The sequence below is a fragment of the Solenopsis invicta genome, chromosome 14, assembly GCF_016802725.1.
Source record: "Solenopsis invicta isolate M01_SB chromosome 14, UNIL_Sinv_3.0, whole genome shotgun sequence".
NCBI lineage: Eukaryota > Metazoa > Arthropoda > Insecta > Hymenoptera > Formicidae > Solenopsis > Solenopsis invicta.
In genome coordinates, this window is record NC_052677.1 from 842088 (window position 1) to 862112 (window position 20025).

The following is a 20025-nucleotide window of genomic DNA, read 5'->3' on the forward strand; positions in this document are numbered from 1 at the left end:
ACACAAAAAAGTAATGTTTAGAAACATTACTCTTTTCGTTCAATCTTTGATATAAAACACTATTTATTTTAATTAGCTTTAGTTTACCCGGTACAACGGTGAGAAGATCTGGATCTACAATTATCGCAAATGGCCGGAATAATACGAACATGATTGGACAGAATGGAAGTAGAATATCGGCAGCAAATAGAAATCAGTTGGAGCCTAGTCCACATGAGCTACCAGTTAAAGACACCGATCGCGCTATCGATGTAGCTAGTGTTGAATGTAAGTATATCAAAATTATTATTAAACACAGCGATCATAATTATTTCTCTATTGCCATTCAAGAGCGTAAATCAGCGAGATAAGAACTAGGAATATTCTGAATAGTGAATTTGTCGGGTAACCGAATATTAGATAATCAAACGTTTATTAGGTGTACAACTTAATTCTTGCCTTTTTAAAGAAAATATTATTAATTTACAAAAAATAACGAATAATTTTTTAATCTTTGAAATAGTCTCTTTCGTTACTTTCTACTCCGTTACGTTCACACTTTTTTTTTAATACTATCTTTGAGATAACTGGCGAAATCTGCTTTGGAAAAAGGATGGTGATTTTAAGTTGATGAACTCGTCGATGCTTTTGCCAATTCTCCTCGGAAAACTTGAAGTGATACTCAACTAGGTAGCAGGGATCAGAAAAAATGAAAATCCGAAGAGGAGAAATCTGGAGAATATACTGTTTAAGGAAGAATTTCCCAGTCCAAGTCGGAAATGACTTCTAAGATTATTTTTGCCGCGTGCGACTGCATATTTTCATGAAGCGAAACCTAACGGCTCTTCTTTTGAATTCTACTTAGCTAGTGTACATTTTGAAATCATCAATTGTTGGCAAATGTATTTACAAGCTGTGATTGAATCTAACAAGAATCTTCTTCTAAAAGATGTTCCGATTCTTTATCTTCAGCTTTCTTCGGTTTTTCAGGTTTTTTTATCCTGAAGATTGAAATTGTCATCTTGAAATTTTTGAAACCACTTTTTACATGTTATAAGATATGGCATTATCATTTAAGGTCGAACAAATCATTTCTTTAGCCTCGCTGGCTTTTTGCTTTAGTTAAAATACGAAAAGGGGGCAGTGTCTCAGATGCTGCTTTTCGAACGATATCGCTTTTTACTATTTTTTAAGGTTGTACTTTAGAACATACATACATGGAAAAGGAATACAGGCACGAAACATGAGGCCTACGTCTGTAAAAAGAAGTATATAAACATAAATATATATATTTTTTTTAACATTAGTATGCACAGTACTGCAAAAAAGTGAAGTTTTTTCTCCGATTCTAACGAGGTAACGTGAGCGCTCATGCTTTTGCTGCTTTATCTCGTTGGAATAAGCAATTGTAAGCGGCAATAATGACGTCAATGATGACATTATTACACGATCTGTTAGCGCTTACAGCGCCAAATGCAACGACGAAAGCAATGCGTATAAGCGCTTAAAGCGTATAAATGTTCAAACGGAACGCACCCGCAGACCACGCAGCCAGCAAGCGGCAAGCGTCGAGCATTGGTCAATCAATGAAGCTTGCTACTCGTCTAAAATCCAACGCTGTTGAATTTTGAGCAAGCAGCAGCCAATCAACGAAGTCTGCTGCTCGAAGCTTGCTGCTTGCTGTGTGCAGACTGAATCATGCTTAAAGATTATATTAGCAGTACCGCCAATCCTATATCTCTATTCTTCACTCCCCGTCAATTATTATCTTATTTTTAAACTAAAGGATAACGTTCTAAAACAACTTTATGGCGGGAAAAAATTTTAAATTTGAATAGGTGCTGTAGTTGATTAAATGTAGGGGCCGAAAATTAAGTTGTACACCTAATATTATTATTAGATAATTAAATAATCAGATATCCGTTAATTACACAAAAAATTAAAAAATTAAAATTTAACTGTTTTTACAATAAAAAAAGGATTGCAAATTACAGATTGGAATTTGACTAATTTAAAATAAAAAAATGTACTCTCGAGATTGTTAAAACAAATAAAAGAAATTAATTGAGCAGTTAATGAGAGTTTCTAAATTACAGTAATCGAATTTGCTGCGACTTCTATTCTTTTGTAATATCTGCTTTATTGAACGTTTTGACTCATTTCGAATCATTATCAGCAAACAAGAAAATCTTTCTACTGTTTTACGCTCGTAGTTGGCCCACAACTGAACATCCCTTCGGTTTCCAAATCCGATACAGCGTTGTTAGGCTCATTTTTTTTATTAATTATCAAGTGACAAGCAGGAGCCTAAACTCATCGCGCCAAGCACAATAGTAAAATAGAGTACAAATGATAGACTTGCAATACAATAAAATGAGATGCTCGCCCGAAGTATTTATGTAGAATAAACTCGCCAGTCGGGAGTCAAATGAGCAATATCAACTAATTTAAGTAAAATGAATTATAATTATTATAATATAAATAAATATAATTGACCAAATTTAATTCTTACAATATAAGGATTGAGACTTATGAAAATTTCAATATATACGGAAAGTAATGCGGCAAATACGAGTCGGGTGATCAACGGTGCACAATAAGTGATAATCACAATGAATTATATATTTATATGAAAATTTATTGGACGTTTCGGATCCTTTTTTGAACTATCTTCAGCATGAATAAAGAGTAGTATTACAAAAATAGAGGCGGCTGATGTTGAGATGAAGAACTTTTTCGTCAGAAAGAAATTTCAAAATGAAACGAGTAGTTGTTATTAGGATCGAAAACAATGAATATGGTTCAAACTGTAAAGTGCAGTGACTTCCCTTTACAGCTTGAGCCATGTTCATTGTTTTCGAGCCTAACAACTACTAATAACTCGTTTAATTTTGAAACATCTTCCTGATGAAGAAGCTTTTCATCTCAACATCAGCCGCCTCTATTTTTATGATACTACTCTTTATTTATGCTGAAGATAGCTTAAAGAAGGAGCCGAAACGTCCAATAAATTCTTATGTGAATATATAATTTATTGTGGTTATCACTTATTGTGCATTGTTGAATGCGCCTGACTCGTATTTGCTGCATTACAGTTTGTTTATATTAATTCTTAATTTTCTTGTGCTTATTTTGATACAGGCTCAACACAAAAGTTATTGATCTATTTTTTAGTATATTTGGAATATTTAAAATATTTAGAGAATTTTAGCGATATCTGCATCTTGAATAAAAAAGACTTGTGTATTAAAATTCAAGTAGTAATACTTTTAACTTTTTTTAAATGAAACTCAAATACGTATTTTTCAAAAATATATGAAATCTATAAATTGTACCAATTTAAAAGAAAATATGTATTTTTTCAAAACATAATCATTGTACAATCACTCTTAAAAAATGAAATCCAAGTAGTATCTTTGTACTGTCATTTAAAGATCTTCCTAAAATTCAAAAGGTGTCTAAAAATGGATTGCATTTAGACTACTCTAATTAATTAAATGTTAAATATAAATTCAACATTTTTATTACTTAGTACTTAGTTTCTTATTATATAATTCGTTATATTTTTATACAAATTTATTATAAATTATTTATCATGAATTAAATTTACTTACAAGTTTTTAAAAATAATAAATGTAAACTTAAATTGAAATTAACTTTTAATTAAGGGAATCAGATCACTTTGACCGGAACTAAAATAAGTATAAAGTCAAGATTTTTAAAAAATTGACTGCTACATATAATTAAGTGATGTTTTACAGATACAATATACAGATATATCATATGTACTGCAAAAATGTAAATTTTTAAAGTAATTGAACTTAAAATATAGGCTGCAGAAATAATTCTTACAAAGCTTTATCGTCGCAATGGGTGTAAATTTTTCTGGGAACCTTGATCTGACCTTTTAATACATTTATATGTTGTATATTATAATAAACTTATAATGTTGTATAATTTTAATTTTATTCTTCTAGTGAGCATGGATAAGGCATTAGGTAATTTAGATACATCTATTAATGTTATGAATATAATTGCATTACATTTTTGTGAATTTTATACTTATATAAATATAGCAATGTAGTACATAATATAACATTTTTGTATTTCCATTATACAGAGTATCTAATAATTAATAATAAATCTCTCGCATGTAGGTAAATTAATAATAAATCTCTCGCATGTAGGTAGAATTGACTAAACAAGGAAACCTTCGGAAGTGTCCACTTCAGATTTAAACGAGCTTTTAATATATTGTAATATGGATAAATGTAAGGAACACGTTGTTACGTCCGCGGATTGTGGAGCTTAGATCCAGGACGTAATTATTTTTTATTTTAATTTTAAGTAAAGGCAGCTGTCACCAGTTGTGTCCTAAAAACATGTGAATAGCACGCCCAGTACACAATTTATTTATACGTAAAAGAGAGGGGATTTTGGGAGGGTATATAATTATATGAATAATAAGTATAGAATTTAGAAGAATAGAATAGTGTTTTATTGAAATGGAAAGAATTTTGACATGCGTGATTGAGCGTACATTTGGTATGGGATTGAGTATGAAAGTACGTTTTTTTGTGTGAAATATGTATGTATTTGTACGTTTGTTTGTATGGTTATGTGTCACCATTAGTTATATAATTATTGTATGAACGCTAGAATGATTGTATGAACGCATTGTACAATAGTAATACATGTACGAGGTGTGTTCAAAAAGTATCGCGAATTTTGAATTTTCGCGGGTTACGTATATTCGAATTTCGATCTTTTTGTGGCGTTATGTTGGTACTCATGTCTCTCACTTATGCCGACAAGCTCGGCCATTTTGAATGTTCACTTAATTGTTGACAGCTGCTTTGCTTGCACGTGTTTTGGATCGTCTTCGATTTTTACCTATTCAAAAAAATGGATCAAAGAACCTGTATCAAATTTTGTGTGAAAAACGAAATTAAGTGCGCGGATGCATTCCGAATGTTGACTGTGGCATACGGAGAAGCTACCTTGGACCGAAGCAACGTTTATCGGTGGTACAAAATGTTCTCAGAAGGCCGAGAAGATGTGAACGACGAAGAGCGTGCCGGACGCCCGAGCACTTCAACAACAGACGAAAAAATTAATGAAGTGGAGAAAATGGTATTGGCCAATCGTCGAATCACCGTTAGAGAAGTTGCTGAGGACCTAAACATATCGATTGGCTCGTGCCATTCGATTTTTATCAATGATTTGGGCATGAGACGGGTCGCCGCGAAATTCGTACCAAAATTGCTCAATTGCGACCAAAAACAGCATCGCATGAACATTGCTAATGAGATGTTGAACTCTGTCCGCGACGACCCAAATTTGCTCCAGAGGGTCATAACTGGTGACGAATCGTGGGTTTATGGTTATGACGTGGAAACCAAAGCTCAATCATCTCAATGGAAGCTGCCGCACGAACCAAGACCGAAAAAAGCGCGCCAAGTTCGGTCGAATGTGAAAGTTTTGCTGACAGTTTTCTTCGATTGCAGGGGCGTGGTGCATCATGAGTTCTTGAAACAGGGTAGAACGGTCAATAAGGAATATTACCTGCAAGTTATGCGCAATTTGCGCGAAGCAATCCGCCAGAAACGCCCGGATTTGTGGAAGAACAAAAATTGGCTTTTGCACCACGATAACGCCCCTGCTCACACATCGTTGCTTATGCGCGACTTTTTGGCCAAAAACAACACACTAATGATGCCGCAGCCACCGTATTCCCCAGATCTGGCCCCCTGTGACTTTTTCTTGTTCCCTAAACTGAAGAGGCCCATGGAAAGACGACGTTACGCTACGCTTGACGAGATAAAGACGGCATCGAAGGAGGAGCTGAACAAGATAAAAAAAAATGATTTTTTGAAGTGCTTCGAAGATTGGAAAAACCGTTGGCACAAGTGTATAATATCTCATGGGGATTACTTTGAAGGGGACAAAATAGATATTCATGAATAAATAAATAATTTTTGAAAAAACACAAAATTCGCGATACTTTTTGAACACACCTCGTATGAATGTTGTATGATAGAATTGAATGTATAAATTTGGAATAATTAAGAAAGTTTGTATATCGTCGTGATTGATTGAAATTAAGTAAATGATCGCGTGTGTAAATATAATGGGGAAGTTTCGCGGTTTGGATTTGCGTCGGCCGGTTTCCGAATAACCGCTTGTTTTTGACCACATTCCCATGGTTAGATTTATAATTATTTCTATATGAATTGATTTTAATTTGAATTGAATTGAATTTGAATAGGGTTTTGTTTGCCACGAAAGTACGTTAATAGAGTTTCGAATTTTAAATCAAGAAAAGAGAAGAGGCTGAGATTTTAACTCGCGTGAATTTACTGTAATTTGAAATTTTTAATTTAATATGTACTTAGAAGTGAATCAGTTGGATCGGAGATTACGTCCGTCCGAATGCCTTTTGGGAGAGGAAAAATTCATTTAGGGAGGTTTGAAAGACATTGGTTAGAGAGAAAGTGAGTCGAAAAGTCGCTACAGCGAGTCTTCTTTGACGAAGAGAGAAATGTTGGAAGTCGAGGAGTCGTGTTTGCGAATCTTTCTTAACGGTAAAGGGGAGAGAAATAGAAGGAAGACGTCGAAAAGTCGCGTTAACGAATCTTTTTTGACGGCAAAAATAAGAGAGAGAGGGATAGAGTAACGAGTGAGACCACACTTTAGCATATACTTGGTGTGGGTCAACTCTCTCAGACTCTAATAGGAGGGAAAGAGAAAGAATAGGTAGAAAAGGAAAAGGTATCCGACCTGGACCAATCCCGAAGACCAACGTCTTTGCCGGGGATAAAACCCACCCGTCGGTGAGATTGTATCTGGAGGTCTGCGTTTTGACGGTCGCCTAGAAGCGAGTCTTGCTGACCAAATCTAACGCCAGGAGCTCCGATTTCGCTCCTTATATAGGCAAGGATATGGGCAAAAGGCGTCGCGGGACGATTCCTCAGGTTCGCGGAAAATTCTGAGCAATAGTTTTTCATAACGCGTAGCCTTTAGGAGTCCGCACCATTCCGCGACCGCGCGGCTTGCGCCTATAATTCGCGCGATGACGCGGAGATCGTACGCGCAATGTTTCTAGATGGTTGCGGGAACTGCAACTCGGACGTGCTAGGGCCGTACTATGATTTTTACCGACTTTGCACTTTATATGGGTGGAGCGCTTTATTGGAAGTGTACTGATAGCGGATTATGATTTCCGTGTGAATTTGGATTTTATTTAATTGATTGGAGGATGGTTTCGAATTTAATTTGCTATTGCTAGACAAGTCTGAAATGGATGGCGTGAGAAAATGAAAAACTTTTATCCGCCAGACGAAACACACATATTTTTTTATACGTGCCCAATCTCACTAAAACACCCCTTTGAAGAAAATCGGGTTTTTTCTTTCGAAGCGTATATCGTCAAAACTATGAGAGATAGAGAAAAATGTTCTAAATGAAAGTTGAGTGGCTCGAAGAGTACTTTATAACAGCGAAAAAAAATGGTTTTTAATTTTTTTTACTTTTTCCCCCACCACTTACTTATTTTTTTTCAAAATTTTTATTTCTTTTTATAAGCAAAATAAAGTTTATTTTATTACGAATTCAACGCTGTATGACAAAGTTATGATGCAACGTTTTCCAAAAATAATCAAAAACCACTCCACAATGCATGGTACACCTACCCATCCGTGCGTTCAATATTACTTCACAATAAAATAGATTTGCCTTACATGGCGTTGACTACGCGAAAATGTGTTGAAGACAAATCAATACAGTACAACAAATGTTGAAAATGTAAAAAAATTTTTTTTAATTTTTAATCAATGTTATAAAGTACTTTTCAAGCCATTTGACTTTCCATTAGAACATTTTTCTCTATATCTTATAGTTTTAAATGTACAAGCTTCGAAAGAATAAAACCGATTTTTTTCAAAGGGGTGTTTTAAGGGTGTTTTCCCTTAAAAGTGAGATTGGACACATAAAAATGCGTGTCCCTTATTTTGATTTGTACTACAACGTATTAAACGCTTGTCAAAATCGAAGGGGACACTACTATAGTACACGGACAGATGCGCGTACCATGCGTTATCGGGTGGTTTTTAATTATTTTTGGAAAATAGAAATATCGCATCATAACTTTATTATATACCGTTGAATTCGTAATAAAATAAGCTTTATGCTTATAAAAAGAAATAAAAATTTAAAAAAAAACGCAAGTGGTGGGAAAAAATTTAAAAAAAAATTTTTTTTAATTGTTTTTTTTTCGCTGTTATAAAGTATTCTTCGACCCATTCAACTTTCATTTAGAACGTTTTTCTCTATCTTTTACAGTTTCGATGATATACGCTTTGAAAGAAAAAAAAACAATTTTCTTTAAACGGGTGTTTTACTCCCTAAAAGTGAGATTAGGCACGTATAAAAAAATATTTGTCCCTTATTTTTATCCGTACTATAACATATTAAAAGCTTGTATAAGTTTGAGGCGAACATTTTTAAAGGTTTCCTTGTGAGTCGAAAAATTCTCTACCACTTTGCGATCTTCGCAATAGTTAACGAGTTATAAATTAATAAAAATGTCCAAATTAGTCCCGCCAACCGCCAAATCCAAGTATGCGATCGAGGTTGCCAAGCTCGCAAGCCGGGGAGTTTATCAGTGGCAACATTCACGACTAAGAGTGGAGGCCCAGTATTACACGCCGTTCTTGCGTAGCTGCGTTGCTGCTAGTAAACTCCCCCACTCTGCGCGCTTGACAACTTTCGCGTGCTTGGATTTGGCGGTGGGTGGGCCTAATTTAAAATATTTATAACTGGTTAACTATTGCGAAGATCGCAAAGTGGTACAGGACTTTTCGACTCAGTTTGGTCCATTCTACCATGCGAGAGATTTATCATTAATTATTAAACACCGTGTGTATACAGGATGATTTCGAATAACCAGTTGTCCTTCAAGGGACGTATTTCTTGTTAAATTCTAAGACGATTTTTCCTTTGACAAAAATTTGGCAGAGACTTAGATCGAGATATAAGCCGATAAGGTTAGCGTATCACGGGTCGAATACAGAAGGTACGCAGGGGCGGCGCACTCACGCGCGGGTGTTTCATAAGGCGCCTGCTGCGCTCAGCTGAACACACAAGAATCTGTCTCTTCCTTCTCTCTCTCTCTCTTTTTCTATGCTTTTTATTTTTGTTCTTTTTTTCTTTTTTTTCTTTTTTTTTTTTTTTTATTTGCGGTACCTTTACGCTATCTTATTTTTATTTTTATTTCTTTTATTGTTTTTCTTTTGCATTATATTTTGCGTTATCGTCACCTTTATTTGTGTTATCTTTATACTTATTTTTATTTGCGCTACACTTTTGTATTTTTTCTTTTCTTATATTTTGTTGCCCTTTACTTGCTTCATTGTTTACTGTTATATTTTTATTTTATTTTTTATTTTGTTTGTCTATTAGAGTTTAATCTTCGTTGTTTATTTTATTCTTGTAATTCTGCTCGGTTTTAGTTTGTAAGTGTCACTGGTTTTCTCTCTACGTTCCAGATGTAGTTCCGTTTGTCCTTAGAGGTCTTGCCCTAGAACTGAATAAATGCTCATTCATTTATTCATTCATTCATTCATTCTTTCATATCACAATGCTAGCTTTAACTTAAAATTGTATTTATTTTCCGTTTTAATTTTAATGATTTTGACAAACAAAGAATTGCACGAAATCTACAAAAGTGTTTACATTTCGAATTTTTAAAAACAGTAGTATTTTTCTTGTCACAGAGAGAGAGAGAGAGAGAGAGAGAAATCATCATTTATTGAGTGCTCTAGGTAGTTAGCCTCTCAAGCGCTAAAACCAGGAATACAGTTTCGCGAATCCTGGTACATAGCACATCAAGACCGCAGTTACAAATACTGTACAATTGAAATAGAAAATAATAATACAAAACAAGTAAAAAAGAGATACTAAGAAGAAAAGAAATAATAAATGAAAGTAAATAAAATAAAGAATAAACTGAAACATAAGACTAAATGAAAATAGGAGACTAGAGCGTACGAGTATGTTCGAGAGTAAGCAGGTGCAGGGAGCGCAGCTATCAGCGGTTACGACGTATTAAATATGCAAACAATTTGCGTTTAAAGTCTGCTAATGAGGTTGCTGCCCGATTATTCCCGGGAATACTATTCCAAAACATTGCGGTGCAACAAAACGACCGTTTGTAAAAGTCAGTTCGACATGTTGGGAGAGCCAAAACTGTCGCTCTCGTTGTTCGTGTGGAGACATTGCTCTTGAATCTAAACCTACTGTAGAGTGCTCGAGAAAATTTTGCAGAATCTTATAAGTTAGACATCCAAGAAACTACATACGCCTAGTGTGCACCTTGAACCATTGCACCCTCTCATAGAATTCCGTTATGTGCGCATCTTGTTTGATTTCAAATATGAACCTAATGCCAGCATTGAGAGCTCTGTATAGAAGGATATCCTGCTCCCCTGTCGCATTTATTAAGATACAGCAGCATTTATTAAGATACACAATAGTCCAGTATCGGCTGGATGAGCGCCGACACTAACTTAATCCTGAAAGACTGAGGTATCAGTTACTTGAACAACTTTAACTGATAGAGAGCCGAGTGCACCCTGGAGGACATCCTAATGGTCTGATTGCTCCTTGAAAGAATTTTAAAAATGCAAAGGCCTAGACACAACAGATTTGCAGTATTGAATCGGAGTATCGTCGACTACGACACGGACATGAGCCCATTTATATACCTTGCAGTACCCATAATCATGGCGGATTTCTTCTTAGGATTAATCATTAGATCATTATTGGATGCCCAGGCGATGATACTTCTGATATCTTCGTTTAATTGAACTGCACTTGTGCAGATGTTTAGGATCGAGTGAGTGTAAATGAGGAGATCGTCGGCATAGAAATTATATTTACAGTTTCTCAGTGCATGTCCAAAGTCATTTAAATACAGAACAGTAGTCCCAGGACAGATCCCTGCGGCACGCCTCTATCGGTATAGATCTCCGTAGAAATTGTGCCCAAAATCTGCAAGATCGGACACTTCACCGTCCAAGGATGAGTAAGTCAACTTATCAACCTGCGAGGTCCAATGTTTGCAATTGCCACAGATGGGTTGTTCCTTGTTCCGAGGGCAATCCCTTGACTCATGAGCTTCCGCGCAGTGCCCACAAACCGAAGATGAATTGCAGTTCTTAGCATAATGATCAAAAGAAAGGCATTTATAACATTGGACCACTTTAATATAGTCACTGATTTTGCACGCATTAAAATTAATGAACACATAGTTCTCTTTAAGCAGCCTGCTTCTAATCTTCGGAGAAACGTCAATAACACAAGCGGTGATTTCTCGATTTCCCCTAGGACGGAAGACATAAATGACCTTCAAATCAGGAGCCTTAATATCCTTGCAGTTTAGTGCCAGGATTTCAGCTCCAAGGTCTTTTTTAGCTAAGTCGCATGGAACTCCCTGAACCAGGAGTCTGGGGTTAACCTTGGCTTCTTTTACCAGAGAGAGAGAGAGAGAGAGAGAGAGCGAGCGTGCGTGCGTGAACAAGTTTGGACATGTTTACTTACGTATTATTCTGTACAGCGATCAGTTAGTTGCCTCCACGATGAGACAGGTCATAGTTTTCTTTATTCTCTTGTAAATTATCACTTTAATATCACATTTTAATATTACGGTGTATCCCATACAGAACAGAACATTATAGCAACATTGTAGCAATGTTACAAATTGCAATGCAGTATTGCGGAGATATTGTAGAAACATTGCGATGTTGAATGTTAAAATGTGAATATTTTTTTAACATCCATGTTCATTTTTCTATATTAAATGTTAATGTTGTTGTAACGTTGAAGCAATATTGAACAAATTATTATCGATATTTTTTTATTTTGTAAAAAATGAATAAAAATAAAACAGTTGTGTAAATCCAAAAACATAAATATTATCGATATACGAAATAGATCTATAAACGAGAAAACTTTGATCTATATCTTAATGATAAGACAATATTTTGTAAATGTTAAAAAATGCTTTTTAAATGTTAAAAAATTTTGTTATATTTAATTTAATTATTGTGTTATATTAACTAGTTTCTAATTGTATTCTTATTTATACGAATGACAGAAATATTATTCTAAATGCTATTCCGCATTTGTGAAAATCAGTAAAAAATTTAGTAAATAATTTTATATATGTTTATATAAATATTATGTTTTAATTATACTTGTTTCATCTTTTCGATATATATTCACCTAATCTATCAGTTATACGTATTAGTATAAAGTGTTCACAAATCGAGGGATCCAGTTCGCAGCAGTCGCAGAAGTTGGGAGGGTTCCGATAGCGCACATCCCGATAGCCCACCAACCAATCATCTTGACTTATTTAACCTAACCTACGAAAAATTTCTAGGCATCTGCCATTGTGAGTGGTTTGTGTGCTATCGGGATGTGCGCTATCGGGACCCGCCGGCAGAAATTAGGCATCGTCTACCGCGGTCACGACTTGGATGGGTGGTCACTTAGAAATTTCCGAGAAAAAAATCCCGAGATTTTTTTTCTTTGGAGAAAAATGTTTTTTAAAATGTTACGAAAATATTGTTTTGCATTGGAATTATATGGTGTAACCATATTAATATTTACATGTCAAAGAAATTTTTGTATATATTAAATAGATATTGAATCAATATTGAAATTAATATCTATAAAACATTGATTCAACGAACATTAGCTATTGCTGTAATGTCTCATTAATAATTGTATCAATATTTCACATTGTTGCTGCAATATTTGCAATCTTGCGATTAAATATTGCTAAGATGTTGACACAATATTAGTGTGCCGTATGGGTATACAATACGTAAGTAAACATGTCCAAATTTGTTTACGCAAGCACGAGCTCTCTCTCTCTCTCTCTCTCTCTCTCTCTCTCTCTCTGTGTGTGTGTGTGTGTGTGTGTGTGTGTGTGTGTGTGTGTGTGTGTGTGTGTGTGTGTGTGTGTGTGTGTGTGTGTGTGTGTGTGTGTGTGTGTGTGTGTGTGTGTGTGTGTGTGTGTGTGTGTGTGTGTGTGTGTGTGTGTGTGTGTGTGTGTGACAAGAAAAGTACTACTGTTTCTAAAAATTCGAGATGTAAATATAATACTTTTGTAGATTTTGTGCAATTCTTTATTTGATTTTTTGATTGTACAAAAAAGTTTCCTGGTACTTCTCTTATCAAAATCATTAAAATCAAGACGGAAAATAATTACATTTTTAAGTTAAAGCTAACATTGTGATGTAACAAAGAGAAAGAGAGAATGGAAGGACTTTTGTGTGTTGTATCAGCTGAGCGCAGCAAACGCCTCACGAAACATCCGCGCGTAACGATGAGTGCGCCGCCCCTGCATATCTTCTGTATTCGACCCGTGATACGCTAACTTAATCGGCTTATATCTCGAAATTAAGTCTCTGTCAAATTTTTGTCAAAGGAAAAATCGTCTTAGAATTTGAATACATCAGGAATACGTCCCTTAAAGGAGAACTGGTTATTTTGAATAACTCTATATACACACACACACACACACACACACACACACACACACACACACACACACATATATATATACAGGGTGTCCCATTTAAAAACGCACCTTGATAATTCTGCAATGAAGCATTTTCAGCAAAAATGTTTCAGACAAAAGTCGTTTTGAGGGAAACATAAGATGGCGTCATTAAATTAACTTTGAATAGTTGCTTGAAGGTTACGTGAAGGTCATCTTCAATTTTTTAAATAAAACTGCCTATTTTTTATTGTATATTCTTGTAGCTTATCTTGAGGCCTTTCCAAAACACTATAATGTTTTTTTGTTAAGTATTTTTTGAGTTACAAGATTTGAAAGTTACAGTACCGCTGGCATTAGCATCACTCAAGGTGTACCACGTGAAGGTTACCCGGTCGGATTTACACCTCTTTCGAAGAAAGAACGGAGGATGATTCAACCAGTCAAGGTAAGATCGGTCGGTAATTCAGCTAGTCAAGGCAAGATTGGAAAAGATCCTGTTAAGGCAAGATTTTGAGAATTTTTTATTGCAATAAGTGTTCGAAATTCCTCCTTTATTCTGAATACATAATTGAATTTGACATTCAAAATTGATTGGTTGAATAACCGATCAATCTTGTCTTGACTGACTGGATCACCGACCGATTTTACCTTGACTGGTTGGATCATCTTCCGATCTTTCTTCGAACACAAAAGAGGTGTAAATCCGACCAGGCAACCTCCACATGGTACACTTTGAGTGATGCTAATGTCGGTACTGTAACTTTCAAGTTTTGTAACTCAAAAAATACTTAACGAAAAAATATTTATTTATAGTGTTTTGGAAAGGTTTTGAGATAAACTACAAGAATATGCAATAAGAAGTAGGCAGTTCCGTTTAAAAAAATGAAGGTGACCTTCACGTGACCTTCAAGCAACTATTTAAGGTCCAATTAATGACACCATCTTATGTTCTTCCTCTTGAAACGACACAACTTTTAAAACATTTTTACTGAAAATGCTTCATTGAAGAATTATCGAGGTGCGTTCTTTAAAATAGGATAATCTATATATGTACACACACGCATACGCATACGCACACGTGTATAAATATAATATAACAATATTGTACTATATTTGTTATATTATGTTATTTATATAAATATACATAATATTACATTGATATAATTTCTTTACAGTGTCTACACAACTATGCAACACGATTGCGGACGAGCTTACACGCACTGCGGACAATGTTGTGCAATTGTACAAACGTTTAACGATAGACAATGACGATAACCCCTCCAGAGGGGCGATCGACCGAGACACGATGCTACGTGGATTGGAATCGTCCGTTAATGAAACTATGCGTACTCTGCGACTAGTCGTTGCCGGTGGTGAGAACGATAATAGCGGTAACAGCATCGTCGTTAACGAGGCAACGGCGAAGTTTCAAGAATTACTCGCGGGTCAAGATCAGGGCAAAATGGTCAATATGATGCAGCAATATTCCGAGCTGCTCTTAACCATGATGCAACAGAGGATGGGAGGCACTCAATCAAGTCAAACGTAAATCCGTCCATCTGAGAATTGAAGAGAAACATGATCATATTTAATGTGCCGATGTATTTGCAAGATAATATAAAGAATGTATCACATAATACCAATAGCGCAGAATATTCCAGCAATGTTGCAATGACACTACAATATTGCTGAAATGTTATATTCTCTGCTGTATGAATACGTCTCCATATTGTACGGAACATTTCAGTAATATTACAGTAACATTGCAACATTTCAACAATATTGCAGAGATGTTGCAAAGTTGCTGCAATATTTTTGGAATGTTCTATGCTGTATAGACTGTTTTAGACAAATATTGTATTGGTAATTTATTTTTTTTTACACAGCTCAAAATATTCCAGGAATGTTGCGGCAACTTTATAATGTTTCTGCAATATTATCGAAATTTTGCAATATTGTTACAATATTATATTATTTTCTATACTATAGGGTCTTTGATTTGGAAATTTAAATATGTTTCGCTTTACGAAAATGAAAAATATATGTTCTCGCACGTGAAAACTGTGTACATATTATGCAAAATTTTTTTCTCTTTATGTCAATTATTGATGGTATCCGCTTTTGTGATTAATTTTTAAATTCGATATAAGATGAATTAATGTTGAGCATTATTAATATAATATGACATATATCATCGTGAATATCCGTTTTCATCGTTTTTATATATCTAGGAGGTATGAGATATAAACGATTATTGTCTAACAGATACTGGAATTAGTCTATGCCATCTATGCCAATCGCGTTCACCTAGACAAATCGCAAAATGGACAAGTAAAGACGAAGTAAATATTGTAGGTCGTTTAATCGTATACAAAGCTGATTCCCATATAGCACAGACATTCCGGCAATGTTGTAACTTTACAACATTTTTATGTAATTGCTGAAATGTTATATTGTATTCTGTGCTGTATGAGTTGCAGTAACTTCATTCATTTGTATTTTGAAGCCATACACCATGAAATGCCAATTAACTAAAGACTAAAATAGAATAGTTTTCAAACATACACATATACAGGATATTTCTAAGGTTTATTACTATCTACTTTTTCGGAAATTGTTCAAAATGATAAAAACTCACAAAATACGTATTATTCTGAGAAACACTCTTTTAAGAGCGTTGTGGAAGTTTCCCTCTCTTCTTTTTCCACAAGTAGGCCCTAGGAAAACCCTAACTCAAAAATTTTTAATGGAACCATGTTGTACATCATTTAAAAGGACATAAAAAAAATTTCTAATGCAAAGTGGAGTTTGATACGTTCTCTTGTTCGGAAGTTATTTAAAATTAAAGTTTGGAAAAGGTAAAAAAATTATCAAATAATTGTTGCTATTATTTAGAAAATTCTAGAAAAACATTTAAGATGAAAAATTGTTCGTCTTTTTAAATTTTTCCTATTGTAGACAAAACCCTGCATGTTTGAAATATAGAGTGGAAATAGATTTTAGAGATACCTTGTATACATACATGCGTATACGCGCGCGCGCACACACACACCACATTTCGATATATTGAACGATATTAATATAATAATATATTAACATAATAATATTAATACATTACTATTATAATGATAATAGTGCTCTTATTATGTAACCAAAGGTTATCTATATCAACGGTCTAAAGAAGGAACATCCCCTTTTCCTTCGCTATTAAAGCTTCGCGCAAAAAGTAAAAAAAAAATACGCAACAAAGCTTGCCAGTATAAAAGTCTAACTACATAGTCATCACATTAAGTATCAAATCGGGTTGCATTTGAGTCTAACAATGATAAAGATTTGGCAATATTTTAATGGAATTTTATATTACGAAATACAAACTATGAAATCACATTATTTTATTTAGGATTATTAATTATAGTTATCTATTGAGACTATAAATTATAATTTTAATATAAAGATATTTGAAACCTCTTTTAATAATAGACTGCAATGTTAATGAAAGTTAATAATTGATACTTATAACGATACTATCCTATGATGCGTATTTCATCACAGAAATCAATATGCTTGCATATTTTTTCACACAAACATAGTAAGAAAAGTTGTAATTCCAGTCATTTTAAATTATGCACAATATTTAAAAAATAATGTATGCCCCAATGAATTTTGTGGAATTATGTGGAATAATCAACGTATTAAAAATTATCAATACTTTATATTTGTAACAATTATAATATTCCCTTTTTCGATTGTTACACATATCGTGTCTTATCATAATTACTGTTTTTTGTAAAATTCTATTTAATACATAATGGGTGCCATTTAAGTTAAAATGATGATCGTTCAATAGTATATATTATGTTTGTGTATTAACCCTTTTGCTACAATGAGCGACTATAGTTGCTCTCCATAAGATGCCATTCATATATATACAAATATCCTCATTTAAAGAAAGTCTTTTTCTTCCAAAAAGCATCGTTAAAGCAACTTTTGTAGGTGTAAAACGTAAATTCGATCACTTACGACTGTCTGTGCGTAATGTATACACTTTTGGCGCCCCGACTTGTTCAGCGGGAGCATCTCAACGAAAAGAACGCTTGTAGTGAAAGGGTTTATCGCTTACAAAGATATCGTTAATGTCCTTTATAATTATCTGAGTCACATTTGTAACACTATGTTATGGTGATTGTAAATCGGTATTGTGAAACTTACTGGATATAAAATAAGTGACACCAACTATTTTTTTCTTGTATACAAATACGCGAATACTTCCTTTAATTTATAATAGAGAAAACAAAAATTTCAATCAGATCATTTAATTTCTAAATGATACGCTATATTATTGTATCGATTATATTTAATCGAGACTAAAATAATACTAGAAATTAGAGTATTTTGTAATTAGCATCAACATTTTTAACGTTATTTATTAGTATGGGAAAGCATAGGTAGATATCATAAATACAATATGGAATCTCATTGCATGTATGATGATGATTAACTAGCGCTATGCGATAAAAAATCACCGAATTATCTCGCTCTTTTCGTCGTAATTAATTAAACGCATATATAATTTCAGATTGTTTAATCATAATGGCTTTGTACACTATTGTATTTGTTGCGATAAGCTAATAGTTATTGTTATCAATTATGTAATATTATATTGCTTCTGTAATGTGTAAATATTTATTCAAAATTAATAACATAATAGAGTTAATATTTGATATTGTAAGTGCCAAATAATTATGTCGCAAACAATGTAATTTAGCCATTTCATTTTGTATATTGTGTTAATATTATAAAGTAAAATTTTTGATTATCGTTAAATTGTCTTTTATTTATTGTAACAATTTGTTATCTATAGCCGCATTTTTTTACAAATTTTTTAAAACGCACTTCAACACCAATTAATGCTATATCTTATTAAGTAAATAATTTGAATAACATTACAAGGATTAAACTCAAGATACAAATTTTTATATATATAGAGCTTCAACCAAAATGTAAAAACAATATTAACAAAAAGTGACGGTCATAGCTAGATTTTAGAGCTAATATTGTGCGATTTTATATGTTTAAGTTCACAAAACTGTAACGAATAAATTTTTTGGCCATAAAACAGTTCTTTAAGTTGAAACAACCGTAATTTCTCAATACGCAGATTAGCTCGGTCGAGGATCGATGAAATTGTTTCGAGGCGAGAGAGAGCAAATAACTTCGTCGAGGACTTAGGGTTCAGTTAATGATACAATAAACATATATTTTCGTGATTTTAAGAGGATGCTAAAATACTGCAAATTACCGACATTTATAGCATCTAAATATCTTTGAATTTGCGTTACAAAATCGCAAAAATTTTTTATAGAATTGAAATACGCGTAAAAAGAAGAGGTGCTTAGATAAATTTTACAAGAAAATCGAACAAAAAGTTAATAAATCATTAAAAATTTGCTTGTATAGCCGTCAATCAGAATAATTTTACCTTAACCCTCAGCTGACACACTATATTGGATTCGATATTTTGCTACACATGGGTGTACGTCACTCGGACCATTTTTAATTGCGTATATCTCGGTATCTAATGCATAGAATTTAAACAATTTTTTTAATAGATACGCCAGAAGGTCAAGAAGAATAAATAGAAGAGAATCGAGTGCAAAAATCGAAAAATTGAATATATTTGAAATATTCAAGAAAGATGAAAACATATTCGCAAAAAAAAACACTTTTTAATTCGTAGTTTTGAAAAGAAAACATTAGAGAAATTTTTCAAACGAATTTCGGATGGTAATAGAACGTACTTTAAGAAAAAAGTATTGTTATTTTAATTATTTTCAAAAAGTATTGTATATTTACTCTGCAAGGTGAAGTTAGGTGAGTTTTTAGCGTAAGAAAAAATGAGGTGATTCTCTTTCTGAAAAAATGTATTGCATCGATTCTCGAATTATCGAATTTATTGAATAGACATAATAACTGTTACATGCATAAAGAGGTTAATAGTGTAATAAACGAAACTAGTGAAGTTCCCAGCGCGAATTGCAAATGAATCGTTATCTATGCGATATCTCACGTATTTTGAAGATAAAGAAAGGAATAGGAATAGAATAATATAAAAAGGAAAGATCAAAGAAGTGTAAATTGGAAATAAAATCAAATGGAGGTAGGAATTCAAGGTGTTGTAAAAGGTAAAGGTTTTTGAATAGAATATGAAAAGGAAGTAAGAAGGATCAAAAAATTTTAGAATAGAAATAAAATTGAAAGGAAAAATGAATTAAAGGTGTTGGAGAAAGTAAAGATTTTTAAATAAAAGATGAATAAAGTAAAGACGTAATTAAACATCAGATTAAGACTTTTTTTTAATAATGTGCAAATATTACATGATATTTTGATATTTTGTGTCATAAAAATAAAAATTTTTCTATTAGAATATTATGTATTTTAGTAAAGTTTTTTTAAAAATGTGAAATGAAGATAGAAAA

At 33.4% G+C, this 20025-nt stretch overlaps 1 protein-coding gene across 9 annotated transcripts in view; it reads left to right on the top strand.

The window, feature by feature from the left end:
* The window catches only part of LOC105206048 (mitogen-activated protein kinase-binding protein 1), a 165478-nt gene extending 147105 nt beyond the window's left edge, over window positions 1–18373 (top strand). For 5 of the 9 annotated variants that reach the window (XM_026138091.2, XM_026138088.2, XM_039457650.1 and 2 more), the window contains 3 exons: window positions 77–267; window positions 3957–3977; window positions 14725–18373. In XM_026138091.2, the coding sequence (XP_025993876.1) occupies window positions 77–267; window positions 3957–3977; window positions 14725–15098 (586 nt within the window). In that variant the 3' untranslated portion in view covers window positions 15099–18373. The remainder of the gene's footprint in view (window positions 1–76; window positions 268–3956; window positions 3978–14724) is intronic. The other 4 variants (XM_026138089.2, XM_039457653.1, XM_026138090.2 and 1 more) reach the window with 3 other exon arrangements.
* The last annotated feature ends 1652 nt before the right edge of the window (window positions 18374–20025 follow it).